Source organism: Myotis nattereri (assembly GCF_964212035.1).
Source record: "Myotis nattereri genome assembly, chromosome: 11".
NCBI classification, from domain to species: Eukaryota; Metazoa; Chordata; class Mammalia; order Chiroptera; family Vespertilionidae; genus Myotis; species Myotis nattereri.
The window spans coordinates 37,896,263-37,920,846 of record NC_138086.1 but is presented as its reverse complement, the minus strand read 5'-3'; the positions used below and the strand labels follow the sequence as shown (position 1 = coordinate 37,920,846).

The 24,584-nt window shown below is 35.4% G+C and overlaps 1 protein-coding gene across 3 annotated transcripts in view; it reads left to right on the top strand.

Moving 5' to 3' along the window:
* Positions 1-24,584, top strand: part of CACNA2D1 (calcium voltage-gated channel auxiliary subunit alpha2delta 1) — a 389,241-nt gene that overhangs the window by 247,604 nt on the left and 117,053 nt on the right. For all 3 annotated transcript variants that reach the window (XM_081102325.1, XM_081102324.1, XM_081102326.1), the window contains exon 6: positions 8,545-8,674. In XM_081102325.1, the coding sequence (XP_080958451.1) occupies positions 8,545-8,674 (130 nt within the window). The remainder of the gene's footprint in view (positions 1-8,544; positions 8,675-24,584) is intronic.

The window sequence follows — 24,584 nt, the reverse complement described above, 5'->3', positions numbered from 1 at the left end:
TGCAGCTCACACACAGAGGCCCCCTGCATTGTGTCCGCTGGCCGGGGGCGTGCTGCCTGCCCAAATGCCCTCCGTCCCTCTGTGGCCGGGGTGTGGGACGCTATGGGTGCCGCCATCTTTGTGAAAGAGTAATGGTTAATTTGCATATCACCCTTTTATTAAATTATATATATATGTATATGTAAAATACTATATGGTTCCCATGAGGGTATACTATATTGAACTTTTAGAGTATCTAAAATATTATAGTGTTTTTCAAATTTGAGACAACACTTCACAATCCCTTAATAGAGAGAAATACTGTATCAGCCTCTTCCCAAAATTTAGTTTACATATTTATAAATATAGATATGTACATATTTTCATTATATTACATCCCATTCTAATGCTGGTGATTTGAAAAGTTCACACTACCTTGGAATTTAAATCAATCCCAAATCTTCTTGTCATCAAACTTACCTGTATTATGATTCTAATGGCCCTCATTCTTACTCTGTGCTAGGTCCTGGAATAGCTGATTCACCCATAATGTAAACTAAAAAGTCATCTGTTTTATTTTGAAAATGTTCTCAGATTGTTTATTCCAACTTTTTTGAATGTTATCATTATAATCATTACCAGTAATAGTATATATATTTTTAGGAATGTCTATTTTTGCTTTTACATTTAATTTAATAAACAAATTATTATAGTGATCAGTATCACTTTTGATTTAATTTAGTTGTTTTATGTGTTTCATATTCATACCTGTCTTTGACTCTGTCATATTCAGAGAATGTATATATTTTTTATTTAATATCCCCTACATTTTTTTTGTTTTACTTGCTACCTTTCATTGTTATTGCACAGTTTAAGCTGCTTACTGTTCCTTTTCCTCAAAGTTGGCTTATTTCATACTGTTTCTACCTTATTTTTTATGTATCATAATTAGTAGTAGAAGAATACATGGAGGCTTCACAGTGAATCTAATCTTTAAGAACTAGAATTATTTCTCCAATTATCTTTTGATCACTAATGTTATAAATTTACTTTTCATGTTATATTTAAAGCAATCTTTTCTTAATTTGTTAAATAGATTGCTTCTGAAAAATTAATGCTATAGTTTTTTCATAGGTTAATCTAAAGAGTTATATCACTTTGATTACCCAAAGAACTAAAGAAATCTTCTGAATTCACGAAAATACAATTTCTTCATAAAACATATTATGATTAGCTAACCTCATGTTTTTGCAAGGATAATATGTCTATTAAGTTCAAAATTTAAAATTTGTTCTTATTGTTATAATTTAGTAACACAAAAGTACAAAAATTTAAGTCTTTAATGTATAATTTATTTAGTCATATTTTCCCTCTAATTCTCTTCATCCACTCAATACTTGTGAGCCATATTATCCTCAAAGAGAAAATAGCTTAAACCAATTAACTCAGGGGACTCAACAGGGTTCTTACTGCATTGTAACTGAATTCATGGCTTAATTTTCAGCCTGGCCTTACAGCCTGACCAGAACAACTATGGCTGATGAAGAAGGCTCAGTAGCTTTTGCTATGTATTATTCACTAATTGGGCCTGGTCCGTTGCAGTTGCTTTGGTGAATTTCCATTCCTAATAAAGGGTGTCCCAAAATTCACGCAGTAAGTAATTTTGATAGAAAACATTGATTTATAATTAAAAAATTGTAAATTTTTTATTGATTCATAAAGTATACAGTATAAGGTTATGTATGGAATAGCATACATAAAAACTGGATTATCACATTGCGATAGCGAGCACCATTAACTGTTACTGCCTGAGCAGCCGCTTTTTCAAAGAAGGATGGTCTGATGATGCCTCCAGCTCAAAATCCGCACCAAACAATGACACGTTGTGGATGAATTTGTTTCTCAATAATCACTCGTGGATTTTCTGAACCCCAAATGCAACAATTTTGTCGATTAACCAAGCCATCAAGATGAAAATGAGCCTCATCGAAATTCAGCCACATTTATGCAAAACGGTCATGGAAAATTTCAACAAAAGAGTGCGTATGTGCCAGCAAAGCTGTGGAGGCCATTTACCTGATATACTATTCCATACATAACCCTATACTGTATGCTTTATGAATAAATAAAAAATGTACAATTTTTAATTATAAACCTGTGTTTTCTATCAAAATTACTTCTTGCGTGAATTTTGGGACACCCTTTAGATTCAAGTGATTTGGTAAAAGGAGGCTTTCCTTTTTAAGAGCCAGAACTGGTAACCAGCCGTAACTAATAGGGGATCACAGAATGCTTCGATTCCAGGATTGGACTAGTGGTTACAGAGGCAACCTTACCTTTTAATCCACAGGATGACTGCAAGGCCCTGTTGTAAATAATATGCTTGTAATAGTAAAAAAGGAAAGGATGGCCCTGGCAGGGTGTGTCGGTTGGAGTGTGGCCATGTACACCAAAAGGTTGCGGGTTTAGTTCCAGGTCAGGGCACATACCTACGTTGTGGGCTCCATCCACAGCTGGGACATGTAAAGGAGGCAACCAACCAATTCATGTTTTCCTCTGAAATCAGTGTCTCTCTTTCTCTCTCTCTCCCCCTCTCCTTCTCTCTCTCTAAAATCAATTTAAAAAAATCATAAAACAAACATATCCTTGAGTGAGGATTAAAAAAAAAAGGATGCATTTAGAGGTAGACATTTTAAAATATGCATGCATACATACTGGATAATTGTATACAAACAATTACCTCTAGGTATTGAAGAATTTGTCTCATTTCACAAGAGTTCATTCACTTAACTTCATTAGTGAGTTAGAAATGCCAATTGTAATACTTATATAAAGAGTAACACAAGGATCTCAGTGTACCATTCTTATTCATATCAACTACTTTTCTCAATTTTGGGGGACACAAAAAAATAAGAGAGAGCAGTGGGAGAATATAAGCCTAGCCACAGTATGATTGTGAACCAAGTTTCTCAATGAGCACATTTAATCTGAATTGTGCAATGTGATTAGGCTAGTTTCTATTGCAACTTAGGTAAAATATATAAACTTCAAATTTCTGGACATTTTCCTTTCAGTAGAAGTAGTTTTTAAGTTCACAACATGAAAAAATAACTATTGAAAAGAAATGGGTTATTATAAATCAATTCTGAGTGTTTACTTCAAGATAAATATATTAAATATGCAAGAGCTTTTCCTGTCTGTCACAGACTTGTCATTGTGACTTTGCAAATTAAATTTGCTAATGCGCACTGCTTGGAAAATTGAATGACCTGCCCATCCAGCATTGGCCTGTACGCTGTCTCTGAGTGATCTAATCTATTATTTAATAACTGAAATTATATTGAGACCAATAGTCTGAGAAACAGACTTCTCATGTTTCACTTATGTGTTTTACCAAATGCATTTGAATACATTTGAGAATCAATTTGCTCATTTCTTTGTAGACATTTCTATAGGATGGTTTGGAGAATTCAGAAGAGAGATTTTGGGGGAAAATGTTAAAAAAGGAATATAATAACTTAAACAAGGAAATGTTAATTCCAGGGGAAGCATTTAAAAAGTTTAATTAACACATTAAACAACAAATGTTAAGTAGCTGTCCTCCAATTTTCCATTAATTCCTTTATGTATAATATTTTTGTATTTTAATTACTATATAATGACAATATTAATATAGGTATCTGAAACAATAATACATGTTTAAAAAAATAAGTGATTTGCATTAAAAATTCTGATATTTTCATGAAATTATTTCAATTTATGGAGGTTATGAAATGGAGGACCAGGGAGAACAGTATTGTTTTCCTTAATATATTTAACAACTACACATTAAAACTAGTCTTGATACACAATTATACAAGTTAAGAAGTACATTATTATTTTAAAGTTATTTATAAAAGCCCTTTATGTGGTGATTAAAAAAAGAATCTGTATAATATATATTAAAAGAATTAATATATTTAAAATTGTAATTTTTAGCTATGAGCGGATTCATAGGAAATATAAGAAGTAATTTTCACCTTGGTAAGATAATCATATAATGCTTAATAGAACTTCAGAAAGGAATTCAAAGAAAAATGAATATTTTTCTGATTAAAATATAATACATGCTTCTTGTATTATTCTAAAAAGCAAGAGAACACAAACATAACTATAGTTATATCTCATAACTACAAAACTAATTACATTTACTATGTAAGCATCCATGCATATATCCATTTACCTCTCTTTCCTCTCAAAATAAATAGGCCTTTTCTTTCCTTTTTGCTGAATATTTACTTTTTAAACTTTAGATAAGTTTAAACAAATATAGCATATATGTATATTCTCAATGCAATTACTCTTTTATATTATAGCTGTCACTATTATTGTGACCATTTTACTATTGTTGGGCATTTAATTTATTTCCCAATTTAGATATTAAATGGCATTTCAATAAATGTTAATATCAGTAAATCCTCCTCATTTTACCAAGTAAATATTTATTGAAAGAGTGAATGAATGAAATATTTGCACATTTCCACATATTCCTAACCTTAATTCATAGATGTAGTTCAATACCTTCCTATTGGTCTATTATCATCTAATCCTTCTACTTTTCTATATCTGAACTTTGCTAGAAATAGATGCAAATGAGAATTCTTGAAAAGATATTCTGACAAAAATAATGTGTCCTTTTTTAAAATTATAGAAGTGGAACGATAATTTTCACAACTGAAACTGACTTTGTAGATTGTTTAGTTTGAGGGTTAATTGAAGACAGGAGAGAATTAGAATCAACTGAGAGATTCCTACAAAAGACATTCTCCCCATTGGGATATGCTGCTCTGTTGGTGGGGGCAGAGGCTTCCCATGTGATTCTGATTGTCCCACGGGTAAGGACCACACCTGCAGCCCATAGTCATTTACTTACAGTCAAAAACAGAAGCCCAAGGAACAGTGACTGGCCTACGTTGCAGACGTTATTAGTGCAACAGACTGGAACCAGATCTCCTGACATCTACACTTTCCACTCTGCCTTTTATGGTATTTTGTGAGTACTGTATGTTCTTTGTAATAGGTATTATATTTTTTAAAAGAGTTTCAGGTTGTATAAGCTTGAGAACACTGGGTTAAACAGTTGATTTTTTTAGTGAAGCTTATTTCAGAAGCTTTGAAATATGATATTCTCTTAATAGAATAATCTAACAGGCAGCGTTTTTCCAATTTAATTGTGGATGGAGCTAACCCCTAGAGCAGGGGTGGGACCTTCCTGCCTGCATGCCATATAAGGCTCCAGAAATATTTGCTCTCGCCCTGCCAAGGCATTAGGGGTAAGTTAATTAAATGTTTGACCAAATACAGCAGGCTAATTTCTAGATTGATAATTTTGTATGGCCCTCGAATGATGTTATAAATATCCAAATGGTTCTTGGCAGAAAAAAGGTTCCCCACCCCTGCCCTAGAGTATCATGAGGGACTGTTGTCTTTTGAAACATCCTTTGACAAAAACATTACTTGCCATATCGCCATATGTATGCACAGTAATACTAAAACTGTCTTATACATGGAGGGCAGAAAATTTTAGGTATCCATTAATATGAATATTACTGATCAATCCTAATATTTCATGAGTGTTTCTACTACATAAAAATGTATGCCTAATTTAAACTACTGATACTTTGAAGCACAGGACTTCCATTTTTGTGTTCATCAGCATCACCTGGAGGTTTGTTAAACTACAGATTGCTCAGCCCCTCCCATGGTCTTTCTTACTGACCAGGTCCTGGGTGGGCCCAGAGAGCCTGGATTCTAAAAAGTATCCCTGGATGCTGATGCCACTTCTCCAAGTACCGCACTTTGAGAAACCACTGCTTTAAAGTAAATGTGGAGACTTTTCACTAATTCAGAATGTTTGCAGCTGAGAAGAATAATATCTATTAGTTGGAACCCTCTTTACATTCACATTATTAACAAAAGTAGTTTGTTTTAATGTACCTTTTTCTTATTCATGTCAATAGTGCCCAGGAATAGATACCCATAAACTAGAGAGGGTGAATTTTAAAGTGTATTAAAATGCACAGTTGAATCCAGTGCAAATCCTTTAGTCTGAGGGTTCTTAATTGAAGCTAGGAGAGAATCTTAGGATCAACTGAGAGATTCCTTCAAAAGACATTCTCCCCATTGTGATGTGCTGCTTTATTGGTGGGGGCAGAGGCTCCCCCACCTGATTCTGATTGTCCCCTGGGCAAGGCCCACACCTGCAGTTCAGGGTCATTTACTTATAAGTCAAAAACAGAAGCCTGAGGAACAGGACTGGCCTGAGTTCGAGATGTTATTATTGCAACAGAGTTGAACCAGATCTCCTGATATCTATACTTCCCTCTCTGCCTTTTATGGTATTTTGTAAGTACTGTATGTTCTTTGTAATAGGTATTATGCTACACACACTTCTGTTTTAGAAGACTGTAATTTGTGATTTTCGCATGTAGGTGTGTTCCTAAATGTTAGACTTTCAACACTGTTATTTTGCATATTTATTTTGTTACTGGAGGGACAATTATATCGTTATGGCTTTTAACTAAATAAAATGTGCTCTGTTCCCAAATATTTTATCAATGACAAATTTTACAATTCAATTCGCACATACCCACATGTATGTTCGTACACACACACAGTCATACCTAACTTGACCAAAAATTTCACAATATAGTTCTCTCATGTGGAGTGTATTTTCATATTTCTTTGTTTCATTTAAAAACGACTTGGTCATGACATATTAAGTTGATTTTATTACCTAATGATGGATCAGACCTACAGCTTTACAGAAATAAAAAAAAGCCATGTTGCTCATATTGTGTCTAAATAATCTTTTCAACGTTTCAGTTTTCTTAGAGAAAAAAAAATACCTAAGTGTGGTTGTGTGTGTAGGAAGTTGTTAAAATATCTCAGGATGCTGATGTGTTATCTGACCGTATAAATTTCCAGAGCCATATGGAAAGTTGGACACATGCTTCTTTCTAGACCTGCTAACTTCAGATTGTTAACACATCCTCCCAACCTCCTTCTGAAATCTGGTTGTCCATGGGTCTCCCACTGTTTATCCTTGCCCCACCCCATAACAAAGAAACAGAAATTCCGGAGGATGAGGCCCAGAAATCAGGATTTTAAAAAGATTCCCAGGTGATTCTGTTGTGCAGCCAAGGTTGAGAACCACTGATCTAAATTGCAGAGGTCCTCAAACTACAGCCCGCGAGCCAATGGCCCGCCGAAAACATTTACCCGGCCCGCCGGGTGTTTTTGCCACCACTGGGTGCATAGGAATTTGTTCATAGTTTTTTTTAAACTATAGTCCGGCCCTCCAACGTTCTGAGGGACAGTGAACTGGCCCCCTGTTTAAAAAGTTTGAGGACCGCCGAAACCGGTTTGGCTCAGTGGATAGAGCGTCGGCCTGTGGACTGAAAGGTCCCAGGTTCGATTCCGGTCAAGGGCATGTACCTGGGTTGCGGGCACATCCCCAGTGGGAGATGTGTAAGAGGCAGCTGATCGATGTTTCTCTCTCATCGATGTTTCTAACTCTCTATCTCTCTCCCTTCCTCTCTGTGAAAAATCAATAAAATATATTTAAAAAAAAAAAAGTTTGAGGACCACTGATCTAAAGCATAGTTCAAAGAGATAGAAAATTCATCTTCAACCTTAAACTCCTGTGGGATTTTCCTAAATCATTATTGATTGTTTCTTGGCTTCTACCTTGGGAGACAAATTGCTTCAGTTAGGATTTGATTGTACTTAGAGTTATAATAGATCTCTTCTTTTCTAGTATACTTTCTTTTTTTAAAACAAAATATCATGCCCTAGCCAGGTTGGCCCAGTGAATAGAGTGTGGGCCCACAGACTGAAGGGTCCCGGGTTCAATTCCAGTCAAGGGCACGAACCTTGGTTGCAGGCCCTAATCACCATATGGGAGGAAACCAATCAATGTGTCTCTGTCACACTGATGCTTCTATCTCTCCCCTCCACTCTCTAAAAATCAATGGAAAAATATCCTCCAGTGATATTCAGGGGTAGGTCCATGAAAATCAAATTGACCCGGGCTATGGGGGGAAAAAAATCTCACTCACTTGGGAAACATGCAAAAGTCAAGGGAGCATGACATAAAATAATTTCTCATTACTGTCTTTTATTCAGTCATGTGGACCATTAGTTGTCAAACCCAGAATTATCCTCAACTGTACACTCTAAATGTGGTAAGATAAGAGTGAAATTCCCTCCAAGAGGATAGTTTTTATTAGGTTGTATTTAAAGACACTTATCTGTTGTTTAAATGTACATTTTGCTAAGTACTAGTTGCTGGTAAGCTCTGGTTCTGTTGGGATGATACTGAGGAGTGACTCAATCACAGAGGAAATTGGGAGAGAAGTTAGGTTATACTGTGAATACATTGGAAGTCATCATGGTACTCTATTTTAAAATATTCTTTTAGTTCCTTTGTTAAAGAATAAGCACTTGGCACATGATAGGAATATGAGAACATCTGTGTTGCATAAGTTGTAATATTCTGTTTGTTTTCTGTATTTTCTTATATAGCCTGAAAAAAATGACAGTGAGCCAGGCAGCCAGAGGATAAAACCTGTTTTCATAGATGATGCTAATTTTGGACGACAAATATCCTATCAGCATGCAGCAGTCCATATTCCCACCGACATCTACGAGGGCTGTAAGTAAAAGGATGTGAACAACAGCTCAAATACCATGTTCTTATCTATCTGATGGAGCTAATGTGATACTGTTTTATTTTCATGCCATTTGAGAGTCTGTGGCAAACTCTGGTTTGTGTAAAAGAAGAAACCTGATTTTCATGAGCTGTTTATGCTCAGATGGCCTCGCTGGGACAAAAATTGTAGGCAAGTCTGCATCCATGGAGATGTCCTCCTACTCTAGGGTTTAGTAAATAATTCTGCTTTCCCAAAGGACATCAATAACTTAAAAGGATTAGATATATTCTTTAAAAATGAAAACTGTGCCCCACAAGTGCACACATGCAAACATTCTTACCCAAACACACCAACCGGTAAAGGGAGCGAGATGTATATTTTAGACTCCATTTCTTACCACATCTTATCATGCTTTTAAGTCTCTCTCACTCCCAATATATTGTGGGATCAAGATAAAAAAAAAAAAGAAAGTGTTGGGAGAAGGAATAAACAAAAGACCTGGGGAAGCGGAAAACCACTAAATGGAAGATTAGATTGAGAAGGCTTCACTGTAAAGAAGGGAGGGGTTAAGTTATATGGGAAAAAGCAGGGGAGCAAGCTTGGGTCAGTGATGTTTCTCAGAAACGCCCACATGTAACCAAGGCAGAGCCTGAGGATTCTAACTAGGAAGTTCCCTGAGGACAGCCCAGTCATCTGTGAGGACTAGCTGTGACCCAGAAAGCAAGGTCTTCGTTCAATCATAGCTCTGGCTTCCATGATGTCCATTCTCTAACCAGCTTACTTTCATGCCCCCTCATACCCTGCCTTCTCACAAAAACTGGTAAGGAGAAAGAACCACTTGACATTTTTAAAAGTGTGTTTCCTGTATTCCCCATAAACAGAAAGGCTTAGAATGTTCTGAGTATCTAGAGTATATCTTGGTTTCTGGAGCCAGATGGCCTAAGTTCAAGTCTAAATTTTACCAATATTGTTTCCTTAGGCAAATCTTTTGATGTGCTGGTCAAGCATTTTCTTACCTGTAAAATGGGGGTAAATTTATTAACCCTAAAAGTCATTTGAGGATAAAGTAAATTAATATATATGTTTGCAGTACCAGGCTTAAAGTGAGTTCTATATAAGTGTTTGCTGTTACTATTAATTATACAATTAAAGTTTAGAAACAGGATTAAGCACAGAGACTAATATTGTAAATTAGCTTTTATTTTTTTAATTCACTGTGATATTATTTATTGTTTAAAAGGGAATTTGAAATACATGTATGATTCTTTTCATAACATAAATTTCAACTATAAAATATGGTATTCATTCATTTTGCTTCTATTTAATGTTTTAAAATGTGCATGTTGTTTTCTTATCAATTCTCATAAGATGTTAAACATACAATATTTCTCTACATATAATAGATACAGAATGGTGTGTATAGGTAGTTTTTGATGCTTCATGCAAATTAAAAATAATTTGACTTCTTTACAACCAACTTATCCTATTAATTGCAAGTCCTTTGAGAAACTACTTGGGATTTAGATTCAGAATTTTTTTTTTTACTTCCACAATTTTGTTCTTCATCAAAAAGTTATTTAATATTTGCGATTATATTTTGTAAATACTATAGCGAGCCACTATTCAGACAACACCAAGCTCTATAATGATGTTTTTCATTTAAAAATATTATTTAATTCACCTTATTTTGTTTAAATGTTTATAACCTATTGCTTGTTGGGTATGTGAACAAAGTAACGATCTTATTACTTCATCTTTCTATTGAATTTACATAAGATAAACTGGGTGAATGGATATAGAAATTCTTAGTCAAAACATTTTTTTTTTGTCAATACTGTGCATAGCATGGCTCTATTTTTCAACTTGCATTAGTATGTTAAAAAATGGACTTCAACTTGATTGTTTTTAACATATTGGGAAGCTTCTTTGATTATGTTTCTGTTTTGTTGCCTCTTATTTGAGTTTTTCCCCTTATTCCTGAAATTCACTACTCTATAAATGTCAAGATATTCAGTCAATTATTTTTTTCAAGTAGTTTAAACATGTAGACACTTTGTTTAAAAATACCTATTTACATGAAAGACTTGTAGATAAAATTTAAAAAAATGATTGAAACAAATGTGGTGTGACCAGAACCCTGCCTAGCTATCTCTTTATGTTCTTTAATAGGAAACCTTCTGTTTGTTTACTATTGGTAGTCAAAATAGTCTCTGACCAAGTTCATAGATCAGCAATTTTCAACCCTTGGGCCGCAATAATTTTTAAAACATGCAATACCTGACTTTTTAGTCATGGGCACTGACCTCTTTTCCCTTAGAGTGAAAAAAAAAAAAAAAGACAACAACCATACAAAAGTAGCCATCCAGCGTAAATGAATCAAAATGATACCTATATTTTTTTGTCAAATCAGCAAACATATATTTTTTTGGTGTGCTGCAGCATTTTAGTAATCACTTTATGTGTGCCAGGAGGTAAAAAGGGTTGAAAATCTCAGTCATATTATTGATTGTTTGTCCTGACCAAAGAAAGGAAAAATAAAATAGTTGAGTGTATTGTGATTTTAATTTGTCTCTTGTGGATCTAGCAGCTTAGGGAAGTTGATGGTTATTTCTTAGAGTTCTGCCTCTACACGCCCCCTCCCTTTCTCCTCTTTCCCCTGGCCACTGCCCCATCTTTCTCAGGACATGGGCACTTTTGCCCAAGTATAACTTGAGAAAAGAATGGCTTGAGCTTACGCTCTGCACTGTATACCACCAGACACACCACTTCCACCCTTTCATGGTACATAGACTAGGCTGCCCCTACCTCACTGGCCTGTTCTCACTCCAGCTCCCTCCCTCAGATACACAGAATATTTAATGAGGCTCATCACATGCACTTCCACAGTCTTTTTTGCCCCTCTGTAGGTAAATTTCCTTGAAGTTCAGGCAGTCCAGTAGTGCTTATACAGAAATCCTCAAATTTTCTGTAAAATTTTCAATGAAGGATATCAGAACTACTTCACACATTTTTAAAACAGGTTTCTTGCCCTAGCCGGTTTACTCAGTGGATAGAGCATCAGCCCACGAACTGAAGGGACCTGGGTTGGATTCCAGTCTAGGCTCCATCCCTAGTGCAGTGTCTGGGAGGTAACCGAAAAGATGTTTCTTTCTCTCTGTATCTCCCCGTCCCTTCCACTCTCTCTAAAAATCATTGGGAAAATATTCTAGGGTAGGGGAGGCTGGGAGGGGGTCAATGGGGGAAAAAAATAAAGGAGACATATGTACTATTTTTAATACCATAAACAACAACAATAATAATAAAAGAAAATACCCTACAGTGAGGGTTAACCAAAACAAAACACAAAACAAAAAGAAATACAGGTTTCTTTTTTCTTCTAAAAGCTATGCGCCATGGTGGCAAAATTTTAATATTGCATACATATTTAACATGGAAAATGAGAGTCTCCAATGGTATCCTCTCCTGAAGCTAATCATGGTTAATAGTTTGGGACATAGTCCTTTAGAATATTTTTAAAATTGCCAACACTAACTAATGTAATAACTGAAATAGGTTTTTCATACTGTTCTTCAGCTTGCTTCCCCACACCTGCCTTATAATAGAGGGATATTTTTGTTAAACTATTAAAAGGCTGAAAATAAAGAGGAAAATTTCTCTTCAGGAGTAGGTTACCCAGAGAATATAAAAACAAAATTACTTTGCTTAATTTTTCAATGGGATACTAGTTTTTAGAAGCAAAAATAAGTGAAAAATTCATTTCCCATTTTTTACCTAGATTACTAGAACCCAAACTAATTAGAACATAATTCAACAGTCTGATAAATTACCTTGTGTATATATTTTACAAATACCAAGCGTTAGTAGACTATATAATTCCATTGACCTGATTAAAAATAACCTTTTTTAGAGTTTACTAGTTACTTGACTTCATGCTAATAAACTTCCTTAATATAATATTTTATGTATTTACTATAATTTTGTTAAATAATTTTGAAAAGGGGGAAACTGAAGTGAAGTGTTTAATGAAAAACCACAACATTTGTAAGAAATGGTGTCAGATATCAAATAAATTCTAATTCCACCCTTTATTCTTTTAATAACTATGAGAAATAATATACCTGATATTTTACTTTTGAGTTAATTTTGACTTGGTTATATTATTTTGGAGCCAGGATTGTCCCCAGAAGTTAGTAATATACTTACATATGAGAATCTTCCTTTTCTTACTATTTTGATCTCTTTCTTTTAGTTGAAATTATATTCATGACTAATGTCTTCATCTATTTTATACTGTCATGAAATCTGACACATAAAATAAATCCATGAATATATTTTTAAGATATTGTCATATAATATACACATCTCTTTATTAAAAATATTGTTATTGATTTTAGAGATATAGAAAAGGAGAGGGAGAGAGAGAGAGAAATATCAATTGGCTGCCTCCTGCACCCGCCTCAACTGGGCATGTGCCCTGTTGGGAATCCAAAGACTTAGGAGGACACTCAACCAGCTGAGCCTCAGTGGCCAGGGCATGTATCTTTTTTCAGTATCTTACTTTGTCTAAACCTTTTCCTTTATAATTTCAAATAAACTAAATGTTTTTCTTTATAATTTCAAATAAACTATTTGTAAACAACTGCAGAAGATGATTTTAATCACCTCAGAGAATAAAAATACTGCTTTACTTTGAAAATTAATTTAAAAATACCTAGAGATTTTCAGAAGTCTTAAAATACTTTGGCATATGGCATACATCTCTTAAAAAAGGAAAAGAAGCTCTGTCTTTGGATTATTTATTTGGCCCTATTTATCTTGATATTGGCTTTTCCTTCTTGGTTGAAATCTCATCAATAAGACACTGACCCTTCCCGGCCTGTACTCCTTTAAAATTCATATCCAGTGTTATGGGCTGTGTGAGTAAATGACACAGAAGTAAAATCAGCAATGTTAACAAGATCTTTAAAATTTAATAATTACTCGTAGTTTTTATGCAGTTCCCCACAACATATTAGATTTACAATATTATTCTAGGTTTCTGAACTTAAGAAATGTGAAAAGTACAGTTAATTGAAGCTTAACAGCAGGAAACAGCTTCTTTCACTTAAAGGCAGTTGTATAGCTACATTCTCATAATAGATCTTATGTTCTAATTTCCCAAAGGCGGTTACTTTAGTCCCTTGAATTGAAAACTGGTTATTTTTGCTCAATGATATGTTTAAAATTTTAGAATAGTATATTTAATTAAAACCCTATCTGAAAGTTTTCATTTTTGATAATTTCACAAGTTGGTACTTTTATGTAAAAGGAATTCCAAAATTCATAAGATGTTTAGTAAGAAATCATATACTATTTCAACCAAGATTCTGATATGTAGAACAACTCAATCAGCATTCTTATTTCAAAAAAAAAAAATAGAACATGGCATTAGTTCACAATTACTTGTTTTACACAGAAAAACAGTCGAAACACTATCATGAACATATATAAGCATTAATAGTTTGTGCTGTGCTGTGAATCCCAAACCAGAAGTGATCACAAAAAATATGGCAGGCAAGCCCAAAAGCCAAGCTCAGAAATGTCTATCAATGTATAAGGAGTTATGTAAACAGGATTTTTTTAAAAAATTATCTGCATGTTTCCCTCTAGTATTTCTGTCAACTGTTCCTAACTTTACCACTGAATGATCAGAAAAGAAACTAACTTGCATGGAATTTATTTAACTAGGAAATAAAAATTAAGAGTGATGGAGAGCCCTGACCAGCTGCTGTGTCTCAGTTGCTTGAGCGGCATCCCATGCACGAAAAGGTTGTTGGTTTGATTCCCAGTGAGGTTACCTATCAGGTTGTGTACTCATTCCCTGGTTGGGGTGTGTGCAGGAGGCAATGATCACTATCTCTTTCTCACATCCATGTTCCTCTCTCTCTCCTTCTCTCTTCCTCTCTCTCTCGGCAATCAATAAAAACATATTTTAAAATAATTATGGAGAAAGGTATTTGGAAATTTTGCCAAATTGCACTTTTATTTAATTCACTACTCTTTAAAGATCCTAATAATCTTTTCTTAGCTCATTTGCTTTTCAAAAGTATATTTATAACATTTATGAGAATTAAATTTGTATACCACACTTTTTGAGATAATTAGATTAACATACCAGAATGCCATTATAAAAACTATAATGAACATAAAATTAGAAGGAAGAGTATAGGCCTAAAAACTATACCAGGTTTACACAATATGGGGGCATGCGTCCTTGGGCTACCACTTTGTGCAAGGTCCCACCACCCCTCGTCTGTTCTTACGAGAGTACCCAGTATAACATTTTTATGCAGGCAAACAGATCACATAACTCCTCTGACAGAAACATCACACTTTCCGTTCCCACTATGAACTGAATGCTTGTGTTCCCCCCAAATTCATATGTTGAAATCCTAACTACCAATGTGCTAGTATTAATGTTAGAGGTAAAATAAAGATAACATTTTTGCCCTTAAACTATTACAGATAGCCCCCCATTTCTCCTTGTAAAGGAAAAACATTTTCTGTATTACAAAATAGGATAAAGGAGAATATATAAATTTACAGTGGTACTAATACTATATGTATGTGTGTTTCTTGAATATACTAATAGTAAGTATATAGTAAACTAAGTGAATATACCAATACTGACATATTACAAAAATGAGTGAATATAAAGTTTATACCTGTACTTTTAACATGCCAGGAAGCTTTATCATATATTATCTAATAATATTTTTGAAAATAACACTTTAATATTATATGTTCCATAGCTAATTTACATTATTGTCATTTTATTATGGTAAATAAATATATCTCTATATCCCTTCATAATTTTCTTATGATAAAATATAAGACCTCATATTAGAAAGTCAAAACTATTGATAAATTTTATTTATATTGCAGGTTAATACAAATTTAAATTTATGCTAGCAGTGAATTAGTGCCTTTCTAACTCCAACATTATCAACATTGAATATTACCTCTTAACTAATTTCTCAATGTACAGAACATTGAATATAAGTTGGATTAGTTTACTGCAAAATATTTTTCCAGCTATTACATCATATATGTATATTTCTGCACTGGGTTCTGTAGTTGTTTTCTTTGCTGGTATTTATGATAAATATTAATTTCGATCAAGACAATATTATACAAAATGTTTTTAGCAATAATAGGTTCTTAAATTTTGTGTTCATTGTTGTTTTTTAACCAGATAATTTACCAAAAAAAGAAAAATTTTTCTGCTATTCTGGAGGTGCATCATTCCAGTGCAACAGAGCTGTATGCTTAACTGCTACAAAGGTCAATGCCTTAAATAACTGTCAGTAAAATGTTACCATGTTTATTAATATACCAAAGTGGCAAAGCAGCTTTTCTTTATTTTAAAATCCTATTTCAATTATAAAGCCTTGGTTATGAGTCAAGGAAATAGAAATCTGATAAGTGCTAAGAAAGGGAACTCTTAAGAAGTACAATTGATTCTGTAACAAAGTGATCATCCCATCACTTTGGGGAAAAAGAATTAGCTTAAATAATTAACATTATATCTTATTAGGAGTAGGGCAATAAAATAAGAACATCATAAAAAATACATTGAAGACAATCCTGAAGTTCAAAAATGTAGATTTTAGGCTGGGGTAATTTGATCATCTATAATAATATAAGGGTAATATGATAATTAGACCGACGCCTACCAGACATCATTCCGGATGTCCTTCCTGACGAAGCTGGGACCGGACGGAAGCCTGTGGGCGTCCCGGGTGAAGACAGCCTGGGTCCTGGGTGCCAGAGGGAAGCTGGTGCCGGCAGCTGGGGGGAGGAAGGCCTACTCTTGCACGAATTTTCGTGCATCGGGCCTCTAGTATTTAATAAGAATGGCCCAAAGAGAAGCAATTCTTCTCTGAGGTAAAATTTGCACTTACTTTCAATGCCTTACTATATGTAATACATGCATTTCAGAAAGAGTGATATAGTATTTATTTTTCTATAGAAAAAATGGTGAACACAGGTAAACCCAAATGATCTTACAGATACTAGCTCTTGAATTCATTTAGGACTGTAGAGTAACAGACTAATTAATAATAATAGTTTTATGGGCTTTGTAAATTGCTATGGATTGAATTTTCCACAAAAAGTCATGTTGAGACCCTAACCCCCAATGTACTTGTATTTGGAGAAAGGGTTTGGTGGTAGAAGGTGAAAGTTAAATGAGGTCATAAGGCTGGGGCCCTAACCTGCTAGTATTATTAGCAAAAGCCCATACATGTACACAGAGGAAAGGCCAGGCGAGGAATAGTATGAGAAGGCAGGTATCTGCAAGCCAGGAACTGAATAGGCAGTCACCTTGATCTTGGCTTTCCCATCCTCCAGAATGTGAGAAAATAAATTTCTGTTCTTTAAGCCACCAAGTCTGTGGTATTTTGTTATGGCAGCCTGAACTGACTAAAATGCAAATTTATTTCCAGAGGAAAAATGCAATAGGCTTCAACTCTGGTTTAAAAGAATAAATATAAAACAAACAATGAAAAAGTTAAGTTGGCTATTTCATACTTTATATGAAAATATATGGTTTAAAAATTTTTGGCTGGAAATTTGTATTTGCAAGCCTCCTTTTTGCATTTTAATCCAGAATCTTGGTTTTTGCACTTCCCTTCAAAGGGATTGGTCTTCAGTGCTCACCAAACTCAATAGATAAATAGACTTGATTGGGAAGACAATTAATTTGCAATTCTAGGCATAAATAGCAACAATAATTAGTTTGATGATTTTCATGGAGAATCCCCTAAGTTACCGAGTGGGTATATAGGATCTGCGGATATAGAAACTGAAAATTATAGTCACTGAAGTCTGGTTTTGTTTTGTCATTTTTAAGAGAGGGCAGAAGAATACTGTAACAGTCTGATTAATTATGAAGTCATGCTGACAAGCTGTTGCTGTTGCTTTTACCAGCCTGTGCAGATGACATTGTCCTGTGCACATTATAAATGGATCACATTTTAGAATACTCCCCTACTGAGTGAGTTTGTGAAGCATTCCAATTCCCGAATTGAAACTTGAGGGATACTTTGACCCTTATCATATTTAGAATTATAAAACCCTCTGATCTCATTGAAAATAAAATTGTAAATTTGCTTTTGAGATAGCTACTGATTACAAGGTCCACTGAGCTTTTTGGTGTAGACACCTATGATGGTGGTTGCACCTGTCCTCTGTAGCACCTACCATGTGAACTACTCCAGAATGGCACATTTTCTAAATATGTCTATAGGTAATAAAATTATATCAGGATTCTTCAGTGGGATAATGGTTTGCTGGCCAAATAAGTTTGGGAAATGTTGTATTTTATAGTTCCCTCTTTGGAGATTCATAGTACACGTTACCTTTAACAGCTCAGAGAAATTCTGCTAGAAAGAAACAAAACTCAAGTTGTTTTACCCGATGTTTATCGTATTTATTTGACCATGCAACATTACCATCCCACAAGTATATATTTTATTTAATTTACACCATCACTCTAAAATAATAAAATGGCCTTGGTCACTTTTAGTCATAAAAACAATCACCACCGCCCCCCCCCCCAAAAAAAGTTTCCATTCAGAAATTACAATGTCTGTTCCGTGTAATAGTCACGAATCTCAAATTTGAGGTAGCGTTGCCTCTTCTTCCCTATCATAGATTAGAGGTAATGAAAGCCTACAACGGAGAAGGGGCAAAGGGGGGCGGGGCATTTATAAGCTGGTATGTGAATTTTATTCCCCATCAAGTTGAAGCAAGGTGGGAAGGGAAGGTGTAGGGTGGTCCTGGGCTGGGTGGCTTAGGGCAGGGCTGGGTGGATGATGCATCTTTAAGATAATTAAACCGACTCTTTCTCCTGGAGAAAGATCTTATGGGTTATTTAGAGACTTCTTGCTGGGTTCTTCTCTTCTCTAGTTCCTTTGACCCGACAAACACACATTTCTGTTCTGTGTGAAAACTTGCTGCTACTCGCCTCCATGGCCCGGCCTGGCGTTTTGAATTGGCTTCCCCAGAACAACCTAAGGTCCTGTGGATAGCGACATCCTTCATACTCAATGCCAGCCTTAGCAGAGGCTACCAAGTCAGCCAGGATTTAGACATATGATATTATATGGTTCTTAACGTTTTACTGTATATCTCTTATAATATATTTAATTACAAAGCTTATTTCATAATGCTGCATATTTGGCCAAATATATAAGACGTGCCTAATGGAAAGGTTATTCTCAGGAGCCTCATGAAGGATGTTCAGTGAGAATACTTGGAAATTTTTAAAGAATCTATGTCACAATTAATATTGGTATTGTCCCCATCTTTCTCATCTAATAATGATAATGCCCATATACTGTATATCACCCAAATCTTAGCACTCTGCTTAGCACACATATAACTCAGGAATACACACATCTTTCCATGAAATATAGGAGCTGGCATTTATTTCTCAGTGCTTTTTCTTAAGAGGGAGAACAAACATTGAACAGTATGCTAATGAAATTTTCTTAATTTCTATTCATATTTTGTTAGTAGCCGTGTTACAAATAAAATAGTCTTTGAATTATTTTATACTATTGCTGAACAAGAAATTCAGGCATTTGTTAAAGATCCAGTTGTTGCTATATTTCTAATTGTGTAGTGGGGAATACAAATTAAAATGCACGGTTTCTTGGTTTCTAAAAAAGAAATTAAAATGGGAACATAGAGGGAAGGCATAAAAAAGAATATGTGCACAATTCAATGCCTCTATAAATTGATAGCTGGAAATCAGAAGTGTACTTGGCCAGCTTTTTATGATGGATATAACAAGTGACAGGCCATTCAAAGGTTGAAGAAAAGAGATAATGAAATCTTAAATTAGAATAGCTTCCAAAACAGACTGACAGTACTGTTCACAGCAAATTAAAAAGGGATTGACAATTGGAGAGAAAATGAAAGTATGGAATTTGAGATGAGAATATTTTAATCATCTGACATTTGCTTCATGGATAAAATCTTATGCAGATTTCTCCCTAGAGATAAAGAGGTATTTAAAAGGTATTTCTACAATCCTGTAAAAAAGAGAAAGACTTTAAATAGATTAAATATTTAAAAACTAGTTGTCTCAAGATACAAAGATCAGATTTTAAAAGTATGGGGCTATGAGCTATGCTAGGCTTGAGATGGCATCTTGTCAATTTTTATTGTGATTAGAGCAAATAAGTCATATACCATTTTAACTTAATGAATAATACATGATGCTTTTTAAAAACACTGCTCGAGGTATATCACATCCTAAAGGGAGTACCAAACCTTGCTAACTGGTTCAATCTTGCGTACAAATTTGATTTTACTTTTTCCTGCAAATAATAGTAACTAGACACTGTGAAGAAGTTCATTGTAGGCTCCGATGGACACTGGGGTCCTTTATTGCCTTACATTCATCCGGTCTGGAGCATGACGGAGGAACTGTTCCCATTCCTACCCTTTCAGGCCTGTGAGGACCACTTGTTTCTGTACTTTCTCGGCAGGGAAATGCATTGGTAATGATTAGACCACTCTTGGTAGAGAGCAAAAGTCCCCAGGAGAGTTATAAGTAGTTTAGTGGGAGGCTTTATTTTTGAAACTAACCTTGTATGGGTTTGGCATCTTTTACTCTTAACATGGCTTCTCTATTTAATCTTTACCTTTCATAAATCACAGGGATTCTTCATCCCATAGGAGAGCATCCTCATTCCAGAATAATTTAATTCTTTGACTCTCTTCAGTTAACAGTTTCATCCCAAAGCTAAAAACAAAAACAAAAAAAAAAACAAAAAAAACACAAACAAACAAAAAAAACCAAGGCAAACAGGTAAATGACAAGAAAAACTGGTTTCAATCATTTTTTTTTTCTATATGTATACCACATTTTTCCATTTCCAATAGAAGGGCTAATGGGGGAAAAAAATCAATGATCCCCTGTATTTTGTTTGTCATTTATTATTTGAAGTTTTTAGGTTCTCAAATTTAAAATAACATATATTTGTTAAAAATGTTTTCTCCTTATAAATGTGAACAATTTTTATGAAAAATTTTGCATGTATATTAGTTATTTCTGATATTTTGATATTGCAACTTCTTTTTAGAATTACCTTCACTATCAATTTTCTAGTAAAGAAAAAAACATTAAGTAATTACTATGTTAAAAAAGAATAAATAAATAAAACAGCCAGACTTTTTAAAATCACACTTAATTCTAATGGAGTTATAGCTGGTGGGTTTTATTGCCAGCATTAGACCCTCTGGAATGCTCTTTTCACCCAGGACCAGATGGGTGGAACCAGAAGGTCCCTGGGTTGAATGAAAACATACTACAGAGCCTACTCCCTCTCCCACACCTGGACTATACCACCTATAAGCAGTATGTTTGTAGGATATGAGAGAAACAGACTAGTAAACTACTTGATGTTTAAACTACTGAAATCACATATATACTAATATGTATATGTGTATATATGTATATATATATATATATTCATATGCATACATATAATATGCATATAAGTGTTCACACACATACTCTTACACAACAAATACATTCTAACAGTTTTAGCTAGTTTTCCTAAAATGTTTAAAAGTCAAAATGCTAACCTAAAAGTTTTATATTCAAATAAATTTTAAGACAGTTTTTATCAAGTCTTAAAGCCCTTATCAAGCAGATTGATCTTATATAGACCTACAAATTAAATGTCATTTCCATTTTCTTATTCTCAATCTTTCATTCTATTTCTCTTTCTTCTTAATTTATATTTTAAAAAGTATGACAGGTTAGGGAAAACAAAAATTACAGCTGATTCTTTGAGGAGGTTGATGACAGGTCGATTTCAGACTCTGATAGTTTTAAACATATTTTGCTCACTTCCAAGTTAATAGTCAAAGCAAAGACTTAAAAGCATATAAATATTATATGTTGACATGATATTTCCAATTTATTAGCTTGTTATATAAAACTAAAGAATTAATCTGTTATTCACAATACATGATGTTAACTACCCTTTCCACTGCCACAATTATGCCATGTGCAATTATGACAAAATATATGAACTAACATGTATTCTGTAATCGATAGTTTAGGGACCATTCAAGTTAAGAGATTTGCATTTAACCTGGGTTAGTATGCTATAAAATGTATGTATATATATTTTTATATTCTTAAATATATATCTACTTAAATTATCAATCAAACACATTTTTATTTACAGGGGGCCATATACTATAAAACCATTACTGTAATTATACCATTGCTATACTCAGCTTTATTTAAATACTAGAGGCCCGGTGCACAAAAATTTGTGCACTCGGGGGGGAGGTGGGGTCCCTCAGCCCGGCCTGTGCTCTCTCGCAGTCTGGGAACCCTTGGGAGATAATGACATGCTGGCTTAGGCCTGCTCCCGGGTGGCAGAGTGCAGGCCCAATCCCTAGGTGCAGCCCCTGGTTGGGCTCAGAGCAGGGCCGATTGGGGAGTTGGGGCGCCGCCCCTGTCATGCACAGAGCAGGGCGGATTGGGAGGTTGCGATGCCACCCTCAGTCACGCTCAGGGTAGGGCCGATTGGGCAGTTGGGGCACCATCCCCTGTCACACTCAAGGCAGGGTCGATGGGGAGGTTGTGGCGCCACCCCCTGTCACGCACAGAGCAGGGCCGATCAGGGGGTTGGGAAGCTCCCCCCTGTCACGCACAGAGCAGGGCCAATCAGGGGGTTGGGGAGCTCCCCCCTGTCATGCACAGAGCAGGGCCGATCAGGGGGTTGAGGAGCTCCCCCCTGTCACTCACAGAGTAGGGCCGATAAGGGAGTTGGCACACCGCCCCCTGTCACACACAGAGCAGGGTGGATCAGGGGGTTGGGGCGCCGCCCTCTATCACCCACAGAGCAGGGCCGATCAGGGGGTTGGAGCGCCTTCACCTGTGATGAACAGAGCAGTGCTGATAGGGAGGTTGTGGCCCCGCCCCCGTCACACACAGAGACACAGGGCGATCAGGGGGTTTGGGCGTTGCCCCCAGTCACACTGATTCCTGTGCCTGGAGGCCTCTCAGCTCCGCTGATCCCAGTGCTGGGAGGCATATTACCCTTTTACTATATAGAATAGAGGCCTGGTGCATGGGTGGGGGCTGGCTGGTTTGCCCTGCAGGGTGTCCTGTATCAGGGTGGGGGTCCCCACTGGGGTGCCTGGCCAGCCTGGATGAGGGGATGATGGCTGTTTGCAGCTGGTCACACACCCTTCAGGGTTTGGGGTCCCCACTGGGGTGCCTGGCCAGTCTGGGTGAGGGGCTGAGGGCTGTTTTCAGGCTGGGACTGAAGCTCCCAACTGCTCCTTTTTTTCTTTTCTTTTTTTTTTTATTCTGGGCCAGCTTTAGCTCTGAGGCTCCAGCTCTTAGGCCTCTACTTCTGGAAGCAGGTATCTGGTTTGTCTCGGTTCTATAATCGAAACTCTGTATCAACTCCAGCTCTGAGATCCCAGCCGGCTGAAAGCTGGTTTCTGGGGTTTTGTTTAGCTTCTATATTTGTTACAATGTTTGAAACTGCAGGCTCAGAGGCCTGCAGCGGCAGGTGGGGAACATTGGAGTCCTCCGTCACTGAAGCAAGCAAGCCTCATGTTCGCTTCAAGCTGCCTGGCTGCCGGCCGCCATCTTGGCTGGCAGTTAATTTGCATATCTTGCTGATTAGCCAATGGGAAGGGTAGCGGTCGTATGCCAATTACCATGTTTCTCTTTTATTAGATAGGATTTTCCACATTAATTCTTATAATGAAGGATACAATTTTATTGGAATTTAAAAATATTGTAGTTTATCAGTGGACCAAATAAGAATATTATAGGCCTTGCTGATTTGAATTTAACATTAAATTATATAACTTAAAAGTTTTATTTTGAAACATATTTTTATCTGTCTTATGAGTTCCGTCTCTCATTGGGCATTTTACTGGAGTTGATTTGTTGAATTTCTAGATAAATTATGTAGATGTTCGTGTGGCCAACATCTCCTGTCTGCCTCCCTAGCCAGGGTATGCTGAGTTCAGACTTTCTCTAATAGTAAAGGTATGGGAGGTTTTTGTACAATAAAAATTGAGAACTATGTTCTGACCAAAACATTCTTATTTCAAACTCCAAATTTGTTTTGGTAACATACAGTGCTACATGTACATAGTTATTTTCTTCTTTAGATTTTTCATCTTATGCTAGTGTATAGTTACTTCAAATTTAATCTGTTTATATAATCTTATGTATATAAAAATCTCCCAGACAAGGAGTTCCTAAAGAAACATTACTTGTCTTTGGTTTAAATAGTGAGTTCTAGGTCAATGAAAAATATGCCAAATACTTAAATTCTGTTCTATTTTAAAAGTCAACCCCATAATCTTAATTATGATTTACACATTTCAAAAATTATAATTAAAGGTTCTACATAGAAAATGACACTAAAGCAGTTGCTAGAAAAAAGTGGAAAGGTTAAAGTTTTGACCCAAAATGAAAACAGCAGTTTGGAAAAAGGCTTTTGCTTGATATCTTCAGAAAAATAAAAAATTTAGAATACCATTTCATATCTCCCAATTAATCCTCATTTTACTTTGAGTAAATGCGCATATGTATACATTTCACATATGTATATGATTTGAGTGAACAACTCTCTCCAGGAAGCTTTGTGTTGATTGAAATTTCAGATAAAAATATCTTAACTTAGGGAAGAAGTATACTGCCATAGTCTATATTTTTATATTGATGGCATGAATTTCAACTTATTCTGAACTAAGGAAAAGCAGAGAATTGTCTAGAAGTGGACATAACAATGTTCATGAGTTTTAAGGAAATTTTAATTTTATTGAATGCATCTTTATGCCCCAAAAAATACCTGTGAAAGATTTATT